At 50.6% G+C, this 20,771-nt stretch overlaps 1 protein-coding gene across 8 annotated transcripts in view; it reads left to right on the top strand.

Annotated features, from left to right (window-relative positions):
* The window catches only part of OSBPL10 (oxysterol binding protein like 10), a 296,379-nt gene that overhangs the window by 98,833 nt on the left and 176,775 nt on the right, over positions 1-20,771 (top strand). For all 8 annotated transcript variants that reach the window (XM_089331213.1, XM_008266099.5, XM_002716244.6 and 5 more), the window contains exons 2-3: positions 540-715; positions 5,596-5,675. In XM_089331213.1, the coding sequence (XP_089187339.1) occupies positions 540-715; positions 5,596-5,675 (256 nt within the window). The remainder of the gene's footprint in view (positions 1-539; positions 716-5,595; positions 5,676-20,771) is intronic.

Raw genomic sequence — 20,771 nt, 5'->3', positions numbered from 1 at the left:
TTTTTCCCTGGATGCCAAGTTCAGTGTTACAGCCTCCCAGAGCAGAGAGAATTCGTGCCTGTTGGTGTCAAGAATTTCCGGAAGAGCCTGCTGGCGTGTGCTCGGGGGGCAGCACATGCCCCTTCAGGTCCCTGGCAGGTGGCACCAGGCTCCCAGGGCGCCCGGTGTTGGTGCACTTGACGTAAAGGCCTCGTGCCTGCCGGTGGCTCCCACAGAGGCAGGTGGGGCACGTTAAAGGGGCTGCGGGGCAGTGCGGCTTCTGGTCTGCCCTTGTGAGCTTCAATGCGGTGTCTGTGGGACCAGGCGAAGTGGTGGACGTTACACCTGCTCCGGCCTGGCCCTTGCCCACTGTGGCGAGCTCTGTTCTGCCTTAAGAATCCTGAGCACTCTCCCCGCCCAGGCTGATGGCCCTGGGGCCTCTGGGAGGGACTTGGGGTTTCCAGCCTGCTGGGTTGGGTGCCTTGTGTGGGCTTGAGGATGCTTTGCTGTGTGGGGTTGGTGGGGACAGGACAGTCACGTGTTCTGGTTTCTCCCCGCAGGTACTTTGTTCTGGACTTCGAGGCTGGCGTCCTGCAGTACTTTGTGAATGAGCAAAGCAAGCACCAGAAGCCCAGAGGCGTGCTGTCTCTGTCTGGGGCCATCGTGTCGCTGAGCGACGAAGCCCCCCACATGCTGGTCGTGTATTCTGCCAGCGGAGAGATGTATAGATTGAGAGGTGCGTGCTCCTGGTGACCCTGTGGGTGGCCTCTTGGGCGTCACCTACAGGGGTTACGGGGTGGCTGTCTGCTTTTGGATTCTTCTCTAATAAGTCCCTTTTATCTATCTGCTGTGTTTGGAGGGCTTACTGGTGACACGGACACCAGCCCTCTTAGCCATGAGGTTGATGGCCTTAAGATCAGGCCCAGGCGACTTGGCACTGGGCAGCCAACTCGCTGGACATGACAGCTGATGCAGAGGAACCGGAGGAAGCCCTGTATTGGCTCTTGTCTCCGGTCGGTGGGCTGCTCAGCGGCAGGGCGCCTGGGTCTAATTTTGGCGACATCAGTTGGTGAGCCAGCCAGGAGGGAGAGTCAAGTTACTGTATCATCCTAAGCTGCTGCTGCTGCTTCTTTTTTTTTTTTTTTTTTTTTTTTGACAGGCAGAGTGGACAGTGAGAGAGAGAAATAGAGAGAAAGGTCTTCCTTTGCCGTTGGTTCACTCTCCAATGGCCGCCGCAGCCAACGCGCTGTGGCCGGCCACTGCGTTGATCCGAAGGCAGGAGCCAGGTGCTTCTCCTGGTCTCCCATGGGGTGCAGGGCCCAAGCACTTGGGCCATCCTCCACTGCACTCCCTGGCCACAGCAGAGAGCTGGCCTGAAAGAGGGGAACTGGGACAGAATCCGGCGCCCCGACCGGGACTAGAACCCGGTGTGCCGGCGCTGCAAGGTGGAGGATTAGCCTAGTGAGCCGCGGCACCGGCCATGGTTTGGTTTTAAAAAATCTTATTCTTTAAATTAATGTTAATCAATTAGAATTTTTTTTTGTTTTTCAGGCAGAGTTAGAGACAGAGAAAGGTCTTCCCTTTTCCGTTGGTTCACCCCCAAAGTGGCCACTTCGGCTGGCGTGTTGCGGCCGGTGCACTACACCGATACAAAGCCAGGAGCCAGGTGCATCCTCTTGGTCTCCCATGGGGTGCAGGGCCCAAGGACCTGGGCCATCCTCCACTGCCTTCCCGGGCCACAGCAGAGAGCTGGACTGGAAGAGGAGCAGCAGGGACAGATTCTGGCACCCCAACTGGGACTAGAACCCAGGGTGCTGACGCCACAGGCAGAGGATTAGCCTAGTGAGCCACGGCACCGGCTATTTTTTATTCTTAGTGACCTTAAGTAACCTTAATTTTTAGTGGAAATGCAGTAAGCAGTTTCCAGTTGTCGTATCAACATCTCAGCTGGACCTGCAGGGTAAAAAGTATTACATGGACATTGAGTTTGCAAAATAACGTTTATTCCAGCAAAGGAGTTGGATTTTCTTGCATGTACAGAAAATCATGTCTCCTGTTCAGGGCTTCCGGCTGGCACTTAAATCGTTGGAGAAATGCTTTTTGTTGCTGTACTCTTGGGACACTTGTTCCCCGCTGTCAGTTGTACCGGGGACATCCGTGGAGAATGACACTTGGCTTTGCAAGATCCGAGGGAGCCCTGGGCCGCCTTGTCCTTTGGAATCCACATACATAAGCTGTGCAGCACCCCCACTTACTCGGCAGTCGTGACTGGCGTCTGCCTCATCAGCTAGCATAGGGCCCCAGAGGGCTTGTAGGCGGAACGGAAATTGAGTCGCCCATACTTTACCAGAGAGGAAGCAATTCGTGGGAACACACAGTACTTTTCTAAACCAGATCTCCTCGGGGAGGGGCTGGGACAGTGGTCTGTCTTCTCTCCCGCCATCCGTATGGGAAAGAAGCCCAAACATGGGGGATGGAGGGTGCCTGGTGTGCACACCACTTGGACTCAGCCAATCCTGGAGCCCACTCCCTCCCCAGTGGGGCTCGATAACTTCCCGGAGTACCAGCTCTTTGCACTAGTGAAGTGTTCAAAGGCAGCTGGCGCTGTGACAGGGAGAGCAGCAGAGTCCCTGAGATAAAATGAGTCTTGGCAGCTGCTGGGGGGCCCTGCAGTCCCAGCCAGGGGGGTCAGCTTGCCCCCTTCCACTACCGTGAGAGGGCTAGACCACTCAGAGTGCACTCCGTCCCCTGGCTGGCTCACCGGTTCCTGTTGCTAAAACTAGGCCCGGGCTGCTCCTCGCTGGCCAGCCAGTTCAGCAGAGACAGGAGCTGATGCGAGGAGACGGGTTTATTCAAGAGGCCAGCAGTCTCTGACCTCATGTTAACAGCAGCGGGACAGGGAGGTGGGGTGGGCATGAGAAGCTGCTCATTCTAATTAGTGCAGGGCTGGACGTGAGGACTGGTGAAGCTTTGTAAGATGAGCTCAGCCTGCTTGCTGTGACCTTCTAGATGATTCTTTGCTACGGTGCGATGTGGGCTCGGCCAGGACAAAAACAAGCCTTCTAAGAGCCCTAGTGTGGTCCCACCACCGTTTCTCCAGCACCCTCTGTCAAGGGCTCTTTTCTGCAGGTTGTAGCCAGTCCTCTGCCGGCGTGGGGTCGATGTCCCTCTGTTGCTGCCTCCTCTTCCCATTGCTTCCCGAGAACGGAGGTTTGCTTGGCCGGGGAGAGCAGCGCTGGGTCTCGGTGCACACTCGCTGTGTGGGAATGCCAGCCTAGGGTGCAGTGGTGTGACGTGACTGCTGGGCCATGCAGGAAATAGCAAAATGCAACAAGCAAAAATCCAAACGTGAGCACACGCTCTGTATTTCCAGGCCTGAGGGAAGGTGCTATGTGTGAGGTTCTGGGGGACGGGTGGTAACTTGAACTTCTCCTGTAACACTTTTCTTTGCCCGAGTAAGCCCCCAGGACCAAGAGAAGCCCCCCTGTGCGTCCCCTTGCTGAAACAGGTGCCTCTGCAAAGCCAGACTAAGGGTCTCGAGTCCCCACTGCCTGGTCCAGTTCCTGCTGTTCTGCTCGGCTTCACTACCCAAGAGGTAGACTAAGCTACTGGGTCTTTATTTTCTATCAAGAAATCATATTTGGGCCGGCGCCGCAGCTCACTAGGCTAATCCTCCACCTTGCGGCGCCGGCACACTGGGTTCTAGTCCCGGCTGGGGTGCCGGATTCTGTCCCGGTTGCCCCTCTTCCAGGCCAGCTCTCTGCTATGGCCCGGGAAACAGTGGAGGATGGCCCAAGTGCTTGGGCCCTGCACCCCATGGGAGACCAGGAGAAGCACCTGGCTCCTGCCATCGGATCAGCGCGGTGCGCAGGCCACGGCGGCCATTGGAGGGTGAACCAATGGCAAAGGAAGACCTTTCTCTCTGTCTCTCTCTCTCTCTCTCACTGTCCACTCTGCCTGTCAAAAAAAAAAAAAATCATATTTGCAGAATCTATAAACAGTCTGAATACCTGTGAAATAAAAACGCCTGTCGTTGAAAGAGAAAGTGTTTGGGTTGTTTGGAAACCTGGTAAGATTCCTAGTCTCGTTGGGACGTTTCATGCGGCGTGCGTTCCAGCTGGTGAGATTTACAAGGTTCTGGGCTTGGCTTTGCTGGTTATTGCTTAATAAATTGTCGGAGCAGGAACAATAGCTGGTGAACAACTTAATAGCTCCCCCTGCCCCCTACCGCTGCCGGCTGTGGTTTATGAAGTGATACAATGTCCACCCCCCTCCCCCCCCCGCACGCACATAAGAAAAATGCAACCTGTTGGACAGGTGAACCATCTCGTTTGGCTACCGCATCGCTAATTGGACTTCTACACCTCACTGTTTTAAAGGGTAGTTTTAAGAGCGAATGTAAAGTTTTATTATTTGCATAAAGTCATTACCAGTGCTAAATTTAGCTAACGCTTGTCAACCACATAAAAGGCAGAAGTTCGGCCTGCTTGGGTCTTGTCCTTGGCCCACCGGAGGGAGCTGGCTTTTGGGTTTCTCATGGCACAACTCACCTACAGGCAGCAGAGTTGGAGTGTGATGTCACGGGGTGCCCAGCTTTGGAGCACGTTTCGTAGGCTAAGCCCTCAGATACCGCTTGCCAAGAGTGTCCTAAGCAAAAATTTGTTTTTGGAAGTGAATTTGCCCTGGTGTTAAGCAGCGCTTATCCTATTTGTGCAGTGGGCCTTCTGCCAAACAACTCATGTTGGATCGGGAAAAGCCCTCTCCCTGCCGTAAATGAGACTGCGCTGAAGAATTCTGCCACACTAGAGTTCAGAGCAAAGTTCAAGGTGACGTCGGTTTTGCTGACAAATGACGATGAGGGGCGTGTTAGTGAGCGTTGCCAACTTCCAGGGGGAGTTGCGCTGCTGGCTGTGTAGTTGACATTGCTGCATTTAATATTAGACTTTTGCAATTAGTGACTTAGGATTTCCCAGAACCTGTTCCATGCCCAGAATCATTCAGAATAATTGTGTTATTTGAATGACGGGCTATTGGTGGAAAGATGCAATGTGGTTGACTTGGATTCGGATGCCTTTTGGGGTGCGATTTGAAGACTTTGAAGGCAGCCTTTGGTGTCTCGCTCTGTTCCCATCAGATGAGTCCTGGGAACACATATTGGTATAGTAATTCAGCTGAATGCTGGCTTCGCACCTGCTAACAACTGCACAGTACAACCCTGGCGGACAACAAAGGCCCTGGGAAACTGTGCTTTGGGCCTCATATTACCCGCTTGGGGTAGAGTCATTTGCACAGAACCCCGTTACTTTCTCTGTTGCCTTTTTAGGGAAGTAGAAATGGCTTTGATTAGAGATGGTCTAAAATAAAAATATAGGAAAAATTGTTCTTGGAACAGATCTTTCAGGACACGTATTTACTGGGGTTTGGAGGGCATCCTGTGCAGAGATTGGGTGTAATTTGTCTTTTGGTGTGAATTCGGGTCTCTCAAACACTGGGATCTGCCTCTGCCCTTTCCTGCCTTCTCCCTGTGGCTCCCCCTCGGCCCCCTTCTTAGGTGGGTGTAGAAAGGAGTTGGATGTTTTGGAACAACTTATGCAAGCGTTTCTTTCTCTGTTTTAGCTGCCGATGCAAAAGAGAAACAGTTCTGGGTGACTCAGCTTCGAGCTTGTGCCAAATACCACATGGAGACGAACTCTAAGGTAAGTGAATGTGGGCGGGACGGAGGCAGCCGGGTGCCTGGGTGGCTGTCTTTCAGCCCGGTTGCCACTTCCCTGGGGGAAGGTGTTTCTCAGGTTCTTTTCTGAGTTACCCAGTGTGATGGAACGCGGACTTAGCATTTAAGCCGAGAGCCAGGAGGAAAGTGGCTGGGTTTTCTTGGAGGCGGAGCGCAGAGACATGTGGACGCCCTGGGAATCGATGCTGGAAAGACCCTTTGCCTTCGAGGGTCAGTTGAGGCTGTGAGTGCGTGGTTTCAGCGTGGTTGGATGTAGAGCTGGTGTCTGCTCTTAGTCCCTGATCCTTGAACAACACGGGGGCCCCGAGCGGGTAACATCCTCTGCAAGAAGCTTCCGTGTTCTAAGTGCGTGAAAATGACCTTGGGTATCTTGGCATCAGCATAGGAGATGGGCATTGATAGGGATTCTCGTGCAGGATTCCCAGCCATTAAAATGATGGGGAGAAATTACAAGTGCATTTATCTAGGGCGTTAGACACTTGTTAAAGTTAGTGTTCACAGGGCTGCCCACTTTGTGTCGCTAGTTCAGATTGTGTTACTGTACTGCGTGCAGTGTCTTTCTGTGTTCTGTGCATCTGGTAGGAAGAGCCGAACTTTCCATGCGTCCTGGCTCCTGACTATGCTATCCTGTTCCAGGCCCCTGTGCAATCAAGGTCTGTCTTTCTTTTGACAGGCAGAGTTAGACAGTGAGAGAGAGAGAAAGATCTTCCTTCCATTGGTTCACCCCACAAATGGCCGCTATGGCCGGCGCTGTGCCAATCTGAAGCCAGGAGCTTCTTCCTGGTCTCCCATGCGGGTGCAGGGCCCAAGCACTTGGGCCATCCTCCACTGCCCTCCCGGGCCACAGCAGAGAGCTGGACTGGAAGAGGAGCAACCGGGACAGAATCCGGCACCCCAACCGGGACTAGAACCCGGGGTGCCGGCGCCGCAGGCAGAGGATTAGCCTAGTGAGCCGCAGCGCCGGCCAAGGTCTGTCTGTCTTACACCTGGCTGTTCTGCCTCTAAGTACGACCTGAAGTGGTTTCTTCGCAAGGATTTTAAAAATTTCCTTTGTTTTCATGTATTGGAAAGTCAGAGACAGACACCCTCTGTCCACTCTGCAAACACCCACGACAGCCAGGGCCAGACCAGGCTGAAGTCGGGAGTCTGGACCCGGTCAAGGTCTGTGTGTGCGGCAGGGATGCGAGTGCTTGGGCGGTCACTGCGGCCTCTGAGGGTGTGCATCGCAGGAAACGGGAGTCGGACGTGGAGCTGGGACTCGGCACAGGCGCCCTGATGGGGGATGCAGGCACGCCCAGTGGCATCACAGCCAGTGCCTCACCACACTCCTGCCCCAACAGTGATGTCTGTCTTAAAGAGACACCCCTTAGAATTGTCTATGTGATACGTGAAGTCTGTTCTATATGTTAATAACAGTTTTTTAAAAGATTTATTTGAAAGAGTTACACAGAAAGGAGAGGGAGGGAGAGGGAGGGAGAGGCAGGGAGGGAGAGGCATGGGGGAGTAAAGAGGAGTCTTCCATCTGCTGGTTCACTCCCCAATTGGCCACAACGGCCGGAGCTGCACCGATCCAAAGCCAGGAGCTTCCTCTGGGTCTCCCACGTGAGCACAGGGGCCCAAGGACTCGGGCCATCTTCTGCTTTCCCAGGCCACAGCAGAGAGCTGGATAGGATTGGAAGTAGAGCAGCCGGGACTCTAATCGGCGCCCTTGTGGGATGCTGGTGCTGTGGGTGGCGGCTTTACCCACTACGCCGGCCCCTAATAACAATTTTTAGAGACCCTGTTTTCCTTGACAATCTGGTGGCAGTGATGGTCACCTGTACTGTCCCTCTTGGCCCAGGCTGAGTCCAGGAACCCTAGGGAGCGGCTTGATTCTAAAGCATTTTTCCTCTGACCTTCGGTATTTTCTAGGAGCTTCCGTAGGAATTCTGCACATTTCATTGGCATTTTATAAAAAAACTCAACTGATTTTTTTTTCCTTTTATGTTTCAACTGTTTATAAAAACACAGGAGAAGTTGAAAGTTATCATCGATGTTCAATAGAGAATGGCCCTGGACTTCGTGTTGTTGTAGCCCGTGTAGGGGTGCCGGCCTGTACTGGGGTGTGGACATATGAACCTGTCTCTGTATTTTTTTTTTTTTTTTTAAAGACCAATAGGATCCCAGGGTGCCTACTATCCCCTCTCACTTGCTATGTTCTGGAAGCCTCTCCATAGACACACGGTGCACTTCGCTCTTCTAGGGAGGCTGGATGGTGTTCTAAGGAATGGATGTCAGAGCTTAGTTTAAGTCTCCTATTTAACACTGAGGGTTGCTTCCTTGCTGTGGTGTAAAATAAAGCTTGGCGGGTGTGTATTTCTGTGCCTGTAGGTGTCCAGCGGTAGCACGAACCTAAACCAGTAGAACTGCCGGCTCAGAGGGTGTGTCTTCTGCATCTCCATGTATGTTGCTAAATTATCCTCCAAGAACGAGCTGCCCTAATTGGTAGTGCTGCCCATTCTGTGTGTAAGGGTCACCTTCCCCTCTCCTCAACTGTGGACGTTGTTACCATTCAGCTTTTCATACCATCCGGGATCAAAAGTGGGTACTCCATCGCGTTCATTTAATTTCTTAAATTTTGACTGGGGAGGAGGATATTTTCAAATGTTTATCAGCTACTTACATGTATGGAAGCTGCCAGTTTATATCTAATTTTTCTATTGACTTCATTTTTTCTTGATTTATAGTTTTTTTTGTGAGACTTTTAAATTTAATTTTTAAAAGATTTATTTATTTGGAAGTCAGAGTTATACACAGAGAAGGCAAGGCTGAGAGGGAGGTCGGTCTTCGATCCGCTGGTTCACACCCCAGATAGCTACAACAGCCGGAGCTGTGCTGATCCGAAGCCAGGAGCCAGGAGTTTCTTTGGGGTCTCCCATATGGGTACAGGGGCCCAAGAACTTGGGCCATCTTCTACTGCTTTCCTAGGCCATAGCAGAGAGCTGGATTGGAAGTGGAGCAGCCAGGACTAGAACAGGTGCCCATATGGGATGCCGGCCCTTCAGGCCAGGGCTTTAACCTACTGCGCCATAGTGCTGGCCCCTCACTGTTGTTTTCTTGCTGAGTTTCTGGTTTAATTATGCTTAAATCCTTGGTTTTTCTGGAGTTTTGAGGGGAGCAGAATTGAGGTAGGGGAACCAAGTTTAAATGTATCTTGTTAACTCACTGTTGAGAAGGAAAGTGAAGGCAGGGTGATACTGACAAGGAAGAATCCTGAGGTTCTCAGAACTTGCTCTCCCGATACATTGTCTAGCAAATTTCCACAATACTGATGAACAATATTGGATCCAAAATAAATAAAAGTAGAGCTCAGGCGCCTCGGAGGCCCAGTTTGAGTAATGACAGTTGCCCGTTTCTGTTTTAGCCGACATGATCAACGGGAGGATTGCAATTTTTAAGTTGTGAACAGACCTTGTTATTCAGCCAGAGCACATAAATCCCAAGGCTTGAGCAGACGGAAGTTGCTCTTGATGGGCAGCTAGCCACAGCGTTGCTGCCGCACGTGCGGTGACAGGAATGCACGCTAAGCCGTCTCTTCCTGCTCCTCCCTCCCTCCCTCCCTCCCTCCCTCCCTCCCTCCCTCCCTCCCTCCCTCCCTCGGCAGGGTCTAGAGAATATACCTGTTGCAGATGCCCGGGATTACATCCTTTAAAGACTTCATTTAAAGCTGATGCTCCCTGGAACGATCGACCGTTGGGCAGGTGGGTGGGTGCTGTCATTCATACTGACTTGAGTGACAGGTGCAGGAGAGCCGGATTCCTGTAGCCCCAGAGCTACGGGAGGTGTTCAGGACCCGCAGTCTGGCAGTGCAAACCCCGAGACCTGCCTCCATCTCTCCCTCACGGGACTTTCCCCCGGGCCAGCAGTGACACGAGAAAGCCAGCAGGGGATCCCCAGGACACTTGTATTCCGTATAAGGGACTTCTGTGTCCAGATATTGTGTTGCTTTGCTTTAAAAAAAAAAACCTGTTTATTTGAAAGGCAGAGTTGCGGAGCGAGGGCAGGCAAAAGGAGACAGACTAAGAGATCTTCCATTCACTGATTTACTCCCCAGATGGCCACAATGGTAAGAGCTGGGCCAGGCCAAAGCCAGGTACCAGGAGCTGCATCTGAGCCTCCCCCATGGGTGCAGGGGCCCAAGCATTCAGGCCATCTTCCACTGCTTTCCCAGGTGCATTAGCAGGGAGCTGGGTTGGAAGTGGAACAGCTGGGATTTGAACTGGTGGTTATGTGGGATGCTGGCATTGCAGGCTGTGGCTTAACCTGCTGTGCCACGATGCTTTCCCCTATTGCTTTCCTTTTGAAAGGTTGAAGTCTTTTTTTCATTGCAGGTGGTAGGATTTTTATTGACTGAACAATTGCCTTTTAAAAAAACATTCAGGCTTGTTGAGCTATAATTTGCAAACAATAAAATTGACTCCTTTTAAGTTCGAGGAGTTTGGGCACATGTATAAGGTCATGTCACCAGAATGTTCCCTCAGGACTTCCTTATGGTCAGCCCCCACCCTCTGTCCCTCCCTGCCCCCACACCCACAACTGTCAGTCTTGGTTTTTCTAGAATGTTCTGTGGTTGAAATTACACAGCCCTTCATGTCAAACGTTTTTCACTTCCAAAATGATGCTGATTGCGTCTGTGCCGTTGTTACCAATGTTGACTCTGTCTTTTAAATCGTAACTCACTTAGTTGGTTATGTGATACCTTTTGTTCTTGATCTCCTTCCTTGCAGAAATCAGAGGGGGGTGACTGCATCAATGCCCGGCTTCCTCAGAGGTGTACTGACCCTTGAAGTGGGTCAGTGTGGCTCTCTGGTCTGGCCCCCTGTGGTGTACACCTGAGATGCACCCACCAACAGCTGGTCAAACTAAGACTCCAACTTGGAGCTCTTGCCTGGCACAAGTCAGAGGGGCTGGCCGATGTTTCCTTCTTTGGGTCAGGGGTCCCTTCCAGGGTAAGACGGCCGAACACAGGGTCATCTGCACATCACTCAGGTTATTGGGGTGGAGTCGGCAGGGATGGGCTTGCCCTGCTCAAGAGCGTAGGCCAGCTTCCCCTGACGCCACCCACAGAGCATCGTGCCCTTAAATGCTGCTAACACTCGAGTCGCGTGGCGCAGTGCTGAGAGCGAGCCCGAGGGCTGGCCTCGCGAGAGTTGACCTGCGTGTGGCTTTGGAGGTGTGCAGTGCAGGAGTGGGGGCCTTCCTGTCATCCAGGGGCCGCTGCCCCTCCTCGCACTGGGGCGACAGTTCTGGGAACTTGATAAGCACCGGGGTGGGAGGGAGGCTGACCTGCTGGCAGAAGTCGTAATTACTGCCTCCAACTTACGTGTACTGTGTTTGAGTTCCTCCCCACAGCAGGCCTTTCATAATAAATAAATTTCCCCTCCCCCTCCACCCCCACTTCTCCACCCCCCACCCCCCTAACTCTCCCCACCCCCCGCCTCCAGTCCAGGTCTCCCACGTGGGTGGCAGGGGACAGTCACCTGAGCCATCACCTGCTGGCTCCCAGGGTCTGCATTCGGGGGCGGAGCCGGAACGTGGACCAGGCACCCCAGCACCCTAGTGTGGTTAGATGCAGGTGGGGTGTGGAGGAAGCAGTGGTGTCTGAACTGGTATTTTTCCTCTCCAACAACTCAGCGAGTGCAGCACTTTTTCCCCCTTCTGTGGACAAATTGAGGAAGGGAATGTTGATATTTGGGGTATTTGGAATAGTTGACAATACTTACTGTATTTGGGTTTATGGATCTTCTGATCCAGCTCTCTGCCGTGGCCTGGGAGGGCGCTGGAGGATGCCCTGGGTGCCTGGGTCCCTGCACCGTGTGGGAGACCCAGGGGAAGCTCCTGGCTTCAGCTTGCGCAGCTCTGGCTGTTGCAGCCACTTAGGGAGTGAACCAGCAGATGGAAGACCTCTCTCTCTGCCTGTGCCCTGACTGTCTTGGTCTTTTCTCTCCTGAGTGAGCTGGTTTCCTGTCTCTGCAACTTGACCTTGTGCTCAGGGAAGATGGAGATGGCCACGCATAGTCCTTGGAAACCATCTGTGTAAAAGAGCTTGAAGACGGGATGGTTACGTCAGGCTGTGTGTGGTTAGCTTATTGAGCTTGCTAGGTAATTCTAAATTAAAATGCAAACTGTAAGATAACGTCTTATGCAGATTCGGTCACGGGGGGGCGGGGAAGTATGATTGTCTAATGCATGACTTTAAATTCACTCTGAGGCTTAGGAGGTCTTGAATGAGTGGTGAAAGCTGCTGAGATCTGGGGAGTGCAAATATAAATATTCATCCTGTAAGATGCCCGAATCACAAATTGTTTTCTTTCTCCCACCCCTTTCGCATGCTGGGTGCATATTAATTCACGTGAGGCTCTGTGGTCTCAGACATGCACGCTATGAGTAGGTGGTGTGGTGGCTCCTTCCTCCTTGCCCGAGAGAACCTGTCCATGTTTATACAGCTCCCAGGGCAGCTGTCACCCCGAGCCAGTCCCTGATTCACCCCTCCCCCCCCACTTTCACCCTGGCACCTGGGACACCTCCCGTGTTGCCATTCCTCCAGACTGTGATGGCGTACCAGAGAGTGAGGAAGGGGTGCCCTGGAGAACCAGTGGCCTCGGTGGGCTGCACGTCTGCTCTGAGGGTGCCTTCTGTCCTCAGGGTCTCATTGGTCCTAGCTTGGTTGAATGCACAGGAGTGGATGGGTTGAGAGACCCAACTGAGGACCCTGGCCCTGGCAGCTGAGTTGCGAGGTGCAGGCACTCCCGTGTGGGGACATTTAGAGTCTTGATCGGGGGAGCTGTAGGGGCTGTGCAGACTGCATTGGGAAATGCAAAGGTTTGTCTGCTGGGGTGGGAGGCAGTGAGCTGTGGGGAACTCAGTGTTCCATCCGCAGCAGAATGTAGGGAGGTTTGAAGCTCTGGTGGTGTAACTGGTTCTCCCAGCAACGTGGGTTCCTGCTGGTGAGAGATGACCACTCCCCTGACTTTGTGCAGTCCTGGTGGTGAGCCAGCAGGCTTTGGCGAGGTGCTTCGGCATCTGGGGTAGGAGGCACCTAAAAAAAAGGTGGGGTGGCTGCTGCCTGAGGTGCTGGTATCCCATGGGGATGCCAGTTCAGGACCCAGATGCTCCTCTTCTGATCCAGCTCTCTGCTGTGGCCTGGGGGGAGGGCAGTGGAGGACGGCCTGGGTGCCTGGGTCCCTGCACTGTCTGGGAGACTCAGGGGGAGCTCCTGGCTTCAGATTGCGCAGCTCTGGCTGTTGCGGCCATTCGGGGAGTGAACCAGTGGATGGAAGATCTCTCTCTCTTTCTGTCTCTGCTTCTGCCTCCCTGTGACTCTGCCTTTTAAATGAATGGATAAATATTTTTTAAAAAATTTATTTTTATATATCTGAGAGAGTTACACAGAAAGAGAAGAGGCAGAGAGAGAGAGAGAGAGAGAGAGAGAGAGAGAGAGGTCCTCCATCCAATGGTTCACTCTCCAATTGGCCGCAATGGCTGGAGCTGTGCTGATCTGAAGCCAGGAGCTTCTTCCGGGTCTCCCACGTGGGTGAGGGGCCCAAGCACTTGGGCCATCCTCTACCACCTTCCCAGGCCACAGCAGAGAGCTGGATCAGAAGTGGAACAGCCAGGACTAGAACTGGCACCTATATGGGATGCCGGTGCCTCAGGCCAGGGCGTTAACCTGCTGCGCCACAGCGCCGGCCCTGATGAATCTTTAAAAAAAAAAAAAAAAATAGGAAGCACCTGCCTGCTGGGTCTAACCCATGACAGCTGCAGACTGACCACATGGTTTTCGAGGGCTGTCAGGAGTCCTCCAGCCCAGCGTCCTGGCCCTGCCTCACCCCGCTGCTTACACAGAAACACACCCCAGTGTTTGTGCTGATACAGGTTGAGTAGCCCTTTTCCAAGTTGCTTGAGACTGGAAGTGTTTCAAATTTGGGATTTTTGGGATTTTTGCAACATTTGCATGTAACAATAGAGTCATCTCAGTGGTGGGACCCACGTCTGAACAGAGTTCTTAGTTCCCTGCGCACTGGGTCCACAGGGCCTGAAGGTAGTCTTGGGGCTGTCAGTTCTGTGTTCTGACTGCAGCCCCTCACGTGAAGTCGGGCGTGGAGTTTTACGATTGTGGCGTCACACTGGCACACAGACACTGTGGATTTAGACGCATTCTGGATTTTAGATTCTCAGATCAGGGCTGCTCCACCATAAGGAGGAAATGCAGGTTGATGTCCGGGTTTTCTGAACAAGACCCACTTCCTTCTAGAGGGCATTGCTGGTAATCCCGACCATCTTGCTGGCAATCTGACAGACGTCGAATCCCTCTCTCCTGGGGGGAAGCAACACGGGGGACACAGTCATGAAGGTGCTCAGAGGGAATGGGAGGAGGATAGCGTGGGGCATCTGGGCTGCTGGAACACAGTACCACACACTGAGTGACTTACAGACAACAGGTGCTGCTTTCTCCCTGGCCAGAGCCTTCTCACCACGCCCCTACCCGCTGCAAAGGGAAGAGAGCTTTGCAAGGCCCTTTCATAATAAGAGCCCTGATGATCTCTCCAAGGCCCTGGCTCCTAAGACTTCACCTTGGGGCTGGGACTCCCACACAGGCATTTTGAGTGCACGTAACCCTTGGGGACCAGCAGGTGGGGCAGGATTCCAAACTGCTCAGCTTGTCTACAGAACAGAAGCAAGATATAGGGACAGATGTGGGCTCCAAAGCCAGGCTGTCCAAATGGAGGCTGTATGCACAGGAACCTTGAAGTTAAAATTTAAAATTGAGTTTGGTCACATGTAGCCACATTTGGCAAATGGTTACATACTGGACAGCACAGATCTAGACCATCTGTATCATCACAGGAAGTTCTATGGGACAGAGCTGATAAAGCTCCAGTTATTAAATGGTTTCTTCTTTTTTTTTTTTTTTTTTTTTTTTTAAGACATTTTTATCTGAAAGGCAGCGTTAGATGTAGAGAGAGATTTTCCACCTGCTGGTTCATTCCCCAAATGGCCACAATGACCAGGGCTGCACCAGGCTGAAGCCAGGAGCTTTATTTAGGTCTCCCACATGGGTGCAGGGGCCCAAGCACTTGGGCCATCCTCCGCTGCTTTCTCAGGTGCATTAGCAGGAAGCGGGATCAGATGTGGAGCAGCCGGGACTCGAACCAGTGCCCATGTGGGATGCCAGTGCTGCAGGCTGGGGTCTTTAACCCACTGTGCCACAGCGCAGTCCATTAATGGTTTCTGCAAAGGGTACCTCCATCTCCTCTTGGACTGTGTGCTTTATTAGATTTTTTTCTAAAGCAGTGAGCATGCAAGCCAAGTTTAATGGAAAGAATACACCTGACAGGCCAGGCAAGCATCTCGGCAAAGAACTGAGAGGGGGCCGGCGCTGTGGTGTAGCGGGTAAAGCTGCTGTCTGCAGTGCTGCCATCCCATATGGATGTAGGTTCGAGTCCCGGCTGTTCCACTTCTGATCCAGCTCTCTGCTATGGCCTGGGAAAACAGTACAAGATGGCCAAGTGCTTGAGCCCTTGCACCTGTGTGGGAAGACCCAGAGGAAGTTCCTGGCTCCTGGCTTTGAATTGGTGCGCATGACTTTGATTTGCATTTCCCTAGTGAATACTGAGGTTGAGCAATTTGTCACCTGCTCACTGGCTGCTCCTGTATCTCCTGGGGAGAAATGTCTACCGAGTCCTTTGTCACTTCTATTTTTCACTGAGTCCTGAGTTCTTGATGCATTCTGAATACTGGTCCTTTCTCATACATAATTTGCGAGTGTTCCGTTCTGTGGAATCTCAACAATTTGGGGAGCACATGGAGTGTCAGGTATAGTGGATCAGAGGACCTGGTTTCTGGTGGTGCCCAGGCCACGCACAAGTCACTAGCTAGCTTTGTAATCTCAAGTTACTGCATGAGCAAGTGACCGCTTCTCACCTAGTAGCTGCTTCTGTGGATGGGGCATCAACCCTGCAGGGCCGTTTTTAGGACCAAATGGCACTAAGCATGCCATGAGAATTGGTTCCATTTATGACAGCTCAGCCAGCTCTCTCTGGCTGGAGAGGACCAACTCCATGGTGGAGCTGGGTCCCACCTGCAGGTGGATCACTGAGGAGGAGCAGCCAAGGGTCGCCGCTAAAACCCGGGGTGGTTTGAGGGGCTGCCGACACAAGTGTACTGCACAGGCATCAGCAAGCTCCCGTGTCATCCGATGTAAGGTGGCTGGCCTTGCTTGTGTCGTGCCTGTGGCTGGCTCTGATCTTGCTCTCTGGGGGCCTGAGGATGAGTGCCGTAGGCTATGCATTGCACAGGACCGGGTCCAGAGCCAGAACCATAGCGGAAGGTGATTTCTGTGGATGTAGGGGCTGAATCGTGTGTGATGGTGAGGACCATGTCGCTCAGGTCCTTAGTCCGGAAACACCCCGGGGGGACCCCACGGAGAGACCCCTCGGGATTGCCCACCCAAAATGGCCCATCCCAGTCTGCACATAGCTAGAAGTGCATGGGTTGTGAAATGGGGTATTTCTTGTAGACAACTGAATCTCTGACCAAAAGAGAAAACATTTTACTGATCTGAACAACCTTGAACTTGATGAAAAGGCTTAAACAGGTGGAGAATCGTGCTATTGGTGAACCAGTTGACAAAACCAGAAGTCAGAGGGGCAGCCCCAGGCACAGCCCCATACACACCTGCTGCCCGTGGGAGGGCACACAGCGGCTGGCGACGGGGGAAGACCTCAGGTTTCGGGTTGAACACCAGTAGGTATTTAGGTGTAGCTTTTGATGCTATCTCACATTTCTACCATGTGCACTGATCAATTATATGTATTTAAGGTTGTTGCTCAAATGGTTAAGGTTTAAATTGGCCAGATAAAACAAAGCTGCCCTTTGTAAAGGTAGCATTGAGACTGCTGGGCTGAGTGCTGTGTGCTCTCGGGCCACTGTCAGGTTGGTCATTTTATCTGCAGGGAGACTCTGTTCACCAGGCAGTCACTGATTAACCTGCTTCCCATTATATTCTTCGCTTGAAAGGACCAAGTGTCCTTGAAGATCCTTGATAATTCCGAATCCCTGCCAATTCAGATTAGCCTTCTCTTCTTGTCCCTGTGCATTGATTTTTACTTGATATAACTGGGAGTGTTTAAAGTTTAATTGTCTTTGAGGGAGGTGTTAATTTTCTCTCCTCTGTTTGAACTCAGTGGTGATGAATGGCGGTCAAGTGGCCCTCCCTTGACTGAGCCCTCAGGTTGCTTGGTGCTTGGCTGATTAGCAGGGTTAGCTTCCGCCCCGGTGCCATGAGTGGAGCTGTGCCATCCCCAGGGGGCAGCAGGTGTAATTGCCACTCAGGCTTCCCACAAGAGAACATTAAAAAACATTTTACATTTTTTTTTTGACAGGCAGAGTGGACAGTGAGAGACAGAGAGAAAGGTCTTCCTTTTACCGTTGGTTCACCCTCCAATGGCCGCCGTGGTTAGTGCACTATGGCCAGCACACTGTGCTGATCCGAAGGCAGGAGCCAGGTGCTTATCCTGGTCTCCCATGGGGTGCAGGGCCCAAGCACCTGGGCCATCCTCCACTGCACTCCCGGGCCATAGCAGAGAGCTGGCCTGGAAGAGGGGCAACCGGGACAGAATCCGGCGCCCCGACCGGGACTAGAACCTGGTGTGCCGGTGCCGCTAGGCGGAGGATTAGCCTATTGAGCCGCGGCGCCGGCTCACATTTTACATTTTTTAAAATTAAAAAAAAATCTTTCTAAAATGAACAAATTCTGTGTATATCAAATATACAGATTGAGGAGGACGGTGATATTTCCCACCCTACCCTTCCTCCCGCCCACACTCCCACCTTCCCTCCTTCTTTTCCAATTCCTTCCTTTAATTAACCCTACACTAATTAAAGAATTCAACAAATAGTAAGAAAACACTGTTACTCAACAGTAGAGACAAGAGCCGTAAACAGTCATCCAATATCAAAATGTCAATTTTGCTCCTACATTTTTTGTACTCTTACTGGTTACCACAGATCTGGGAAAACATATGGCATTTGTCTTTTTGGACTGGCCTATTTCACTAAGTATAATGAATTCTAGTTGCATCCATTTTGACGCAAAAGACAGGATTTCATTCTTATGGCTGAGTAGTATTCCATATTATATACCACAATTTCTTCATCTAGTCGTAAGTTGATGACATCTGGGTTGATTCCCTATCTTAGCTATTGAGAATTGTTCTGCAGTGAACATGGGGGTACAAATAACTTTTTCATTTGCTGATTTCATTTGTTTTGGGTGAATTCCCAGGAGTGGGATTGCTGGGTCATAAGATATCTATTTTCGGCGTTCTGGGTTATCTCCATACTGTCTTCCACAGTGACTGTACCAGTTTCCATTTCCATCAATAGTGGATTAGGGTGTATCTTTCCCCACAACCTTGCCAGCATTTACTGTTTGTTGAGTTCTGTGTGAAAGCCATTCTAACAGGGGTGAGGTGAAACCTCATTATGGTTTTGACTTGCAATTCTCTGAGCTAGTGATCCCGAACATTTTTTTTTTGTGTGTATCTGCTGTCCATTTGAATTTCCTCTTTTGAAAAATGCCTATTAAAGTTCTTTACCCAATTGTTAACTGGATTGTTTGTTGTTAAGTTTCTTGACCTCTTGATAGATTCTGGATATTAATCCTTTATCCATTGTGTACTTGGCAAATATTTTCTCCCATTCTGTCAGTTGCCTCTTCATTTTGCTGAGTGTTTCTTTGGCCGTGCAGAAGCTTCTCACCTTGATGTAATCTCATTTGTTAATTTGGGCTTTGATTGCCTGTGCTGTTGGGGTCTTTACCAAGAAGACTTTGCCTATGCCAATGTCTTGTAGAGTTTCCTCAATGATCTCTAGTAATTTGATAGTATCAGGTCATAGATCTAGAGCCTTGTTCCATTTTGAGTTGATTTTTGTGTAAGTGTAAGGTAAGGGTCTTGTTTCACACTTCACACAGGGGTCAAATTTTCCCAGCACCATTGGTTGAAGAGACTGTCCTTTCTTCAGGGATAGACTTCAGCTCCTTTGTGGATTGATTTCTGGAGTTTCTTTTCTGTTCCATTGGTCTACACATCTGTTTTTGTGCCAGTACCAGGTTGTTTTGATTATAACTGCCCTGTAGTATGTCTTGAAATCTGGTATTGTGATGTCTCTAGCTTTGTATTTGTTTTTTAAGATTGGTTTAGCTCTTTGAAGTCTTTGGTGTTTCCATATGAATTTCAGCATTGTTTCTTCTAGATCTGAGAATAATGTCTTTGGTATTTTGATTGGGATTGCACTGAATCTGTAAATTGCTTTTGGTAGTATAGATATTTTGACTATATTATTCCAATCTGTGAATATGAAAGATTTTTCTATTTTTTGTCATATTCTATTTCTTTAACTTCTTAAAAGAGATTTATTTTGAAAAGCAGAGTTAGAGAGGCAGAGGCCCAGAGAGAGTGAGCAAGCTTCCTTCCACTGGTTCACTCCCCAAATGGCCACAACGGCCAGAGCTGAGCCAATCCGAACCCAGGAGCCAGGAGTTTCTTCCGTGTCTCCCATGTGGGTGCAGGGGCCCAAGAACAAGGGCCATTTTCCACTGCTTTCCCAGGCCATAGCAAAGAGCTGGATCAGAAGTAGAGCATCCAGTTCTTGAACTGGTGCCCATATGGGATGTTGGCACTGCAAGCGACAGCTTTATGTGCTGCTTAATAGCACTGGCCCCTCTTTCTTTAATGTTTTGTAATTTTCCATAGTAGAGATCTTTAACCTTGGTTACATTTATTCTGAGGTATTTAAATGCTTTTGTAGTTGTCATGAATGGGACTGATTTTTTCTAAGATTTATTTATTTATTTGAAGGTCAAAGTTACACAGGAGAGGAGAGAGAGAGAGAAGTCTTCCATCTGATGGCTCACTCCCCAGTTGGCTGCAATGGCTGCAGCTGTGCCAATCCGAAGCCAGGAGCTTTTTCTGGGTCTCCTACGTGGATCCTGGGGCCCAAGGATTTGGGCCATCTTCTACTGCTTTCCTAGGCCATAGCAGAGACCTGGATCAGAAGTGGAGCAGGCAGGACTAGAACTGGTGCCCATATGGGATGCCAGCGCTTCAGGCCAGGGCTTTAACCCACTGCACCACAGCGCTGGCCCCGAATGGGACTGATTTTTTAGAAATTATTTCTCAGACATGGCATTGTCTGATTTTTGTGTGTTCATTTTTTATCTTACAGCTTTACCAAACATTGTTATGAATTCCAGTAGTCTGAGTGGAGTCTTTGGATCCCCTATATATAGGATCATGTCATCTGCAAATAGGGATAGTTTGACTTCCTCTTTCAGTTTCTATCAGTTTGATTTCTGATGGTTCTGGATAAAACTTTCAGAACTCTGTTGAATAGCAGTGGTGAGAGTGGGCATCCTCGTCTGGTTCTGGATCTTAGTGGGGGTGCTTGAAACTTTTCCCCATTCAATAGGCTGCTGGCTATGGGTCTGTCATAGATGGCCTTGATTGTGTTGAGGAATCTTCCTTCTATATCTAATTTGCTTAGTTTTCATCATGAAAGGGTGTTGTATTTTATCAAATGCTTTCTCTGCATCTATTGAGACAATCATATGGTTTTTGTTCTTCAGTTTGTTAATGTGATGTATCACATTCATTTGCTAATGTAGAACCATCCCTGCATACCAGGGATAAATCCCACTTGGTCCAGGTGAATGATCTTTCTGATGTGTTGTTGGATTTGATTAGCTAATATTTTCTGAGGATTTTTGCATCTGTTCATCAGGTATATTGGTTTATAGTTCTCTTTCTCTGTATCTTTTTCTGGTTTTGGAATTAAGGTGATGCTGGCTTCATACAAGGGGTTGGGGAGGATTGCCTCCCTTCCAGTTGTTTTGCACAGTTTGAGAAGAATTGGAGTTGGTTTTTCTTAAAGTCTGATAGAATTCTGCAGTGAAGCCATCCAGCCCTGGGCTTTGCTTTGTTCAGAGGGTCTTTACTGGTGATTCCATCTCCATCTTGGT

Source organism: Oryctolagus cuniculus, chromosome 4 (assembly GCF_051225735.1).
Source record: "Oryctolagus cuniculus isolate XC-2025 breed Fujian yellow rabbit chromosome 4, ASM5122573v1, whole genome shotgun sequence".
NCBI lineage: Eukaryota > Metazoa > Chordata > Mammalia > Lagomorpha > Leporidae > Oryctolagus > Oryctolagus cuniculus.
The sequence above is the reverse complement of the archived record's forward strand: the minus strand, read 5'-3'. Positions and strand labels throughout refer to the sequence as shown.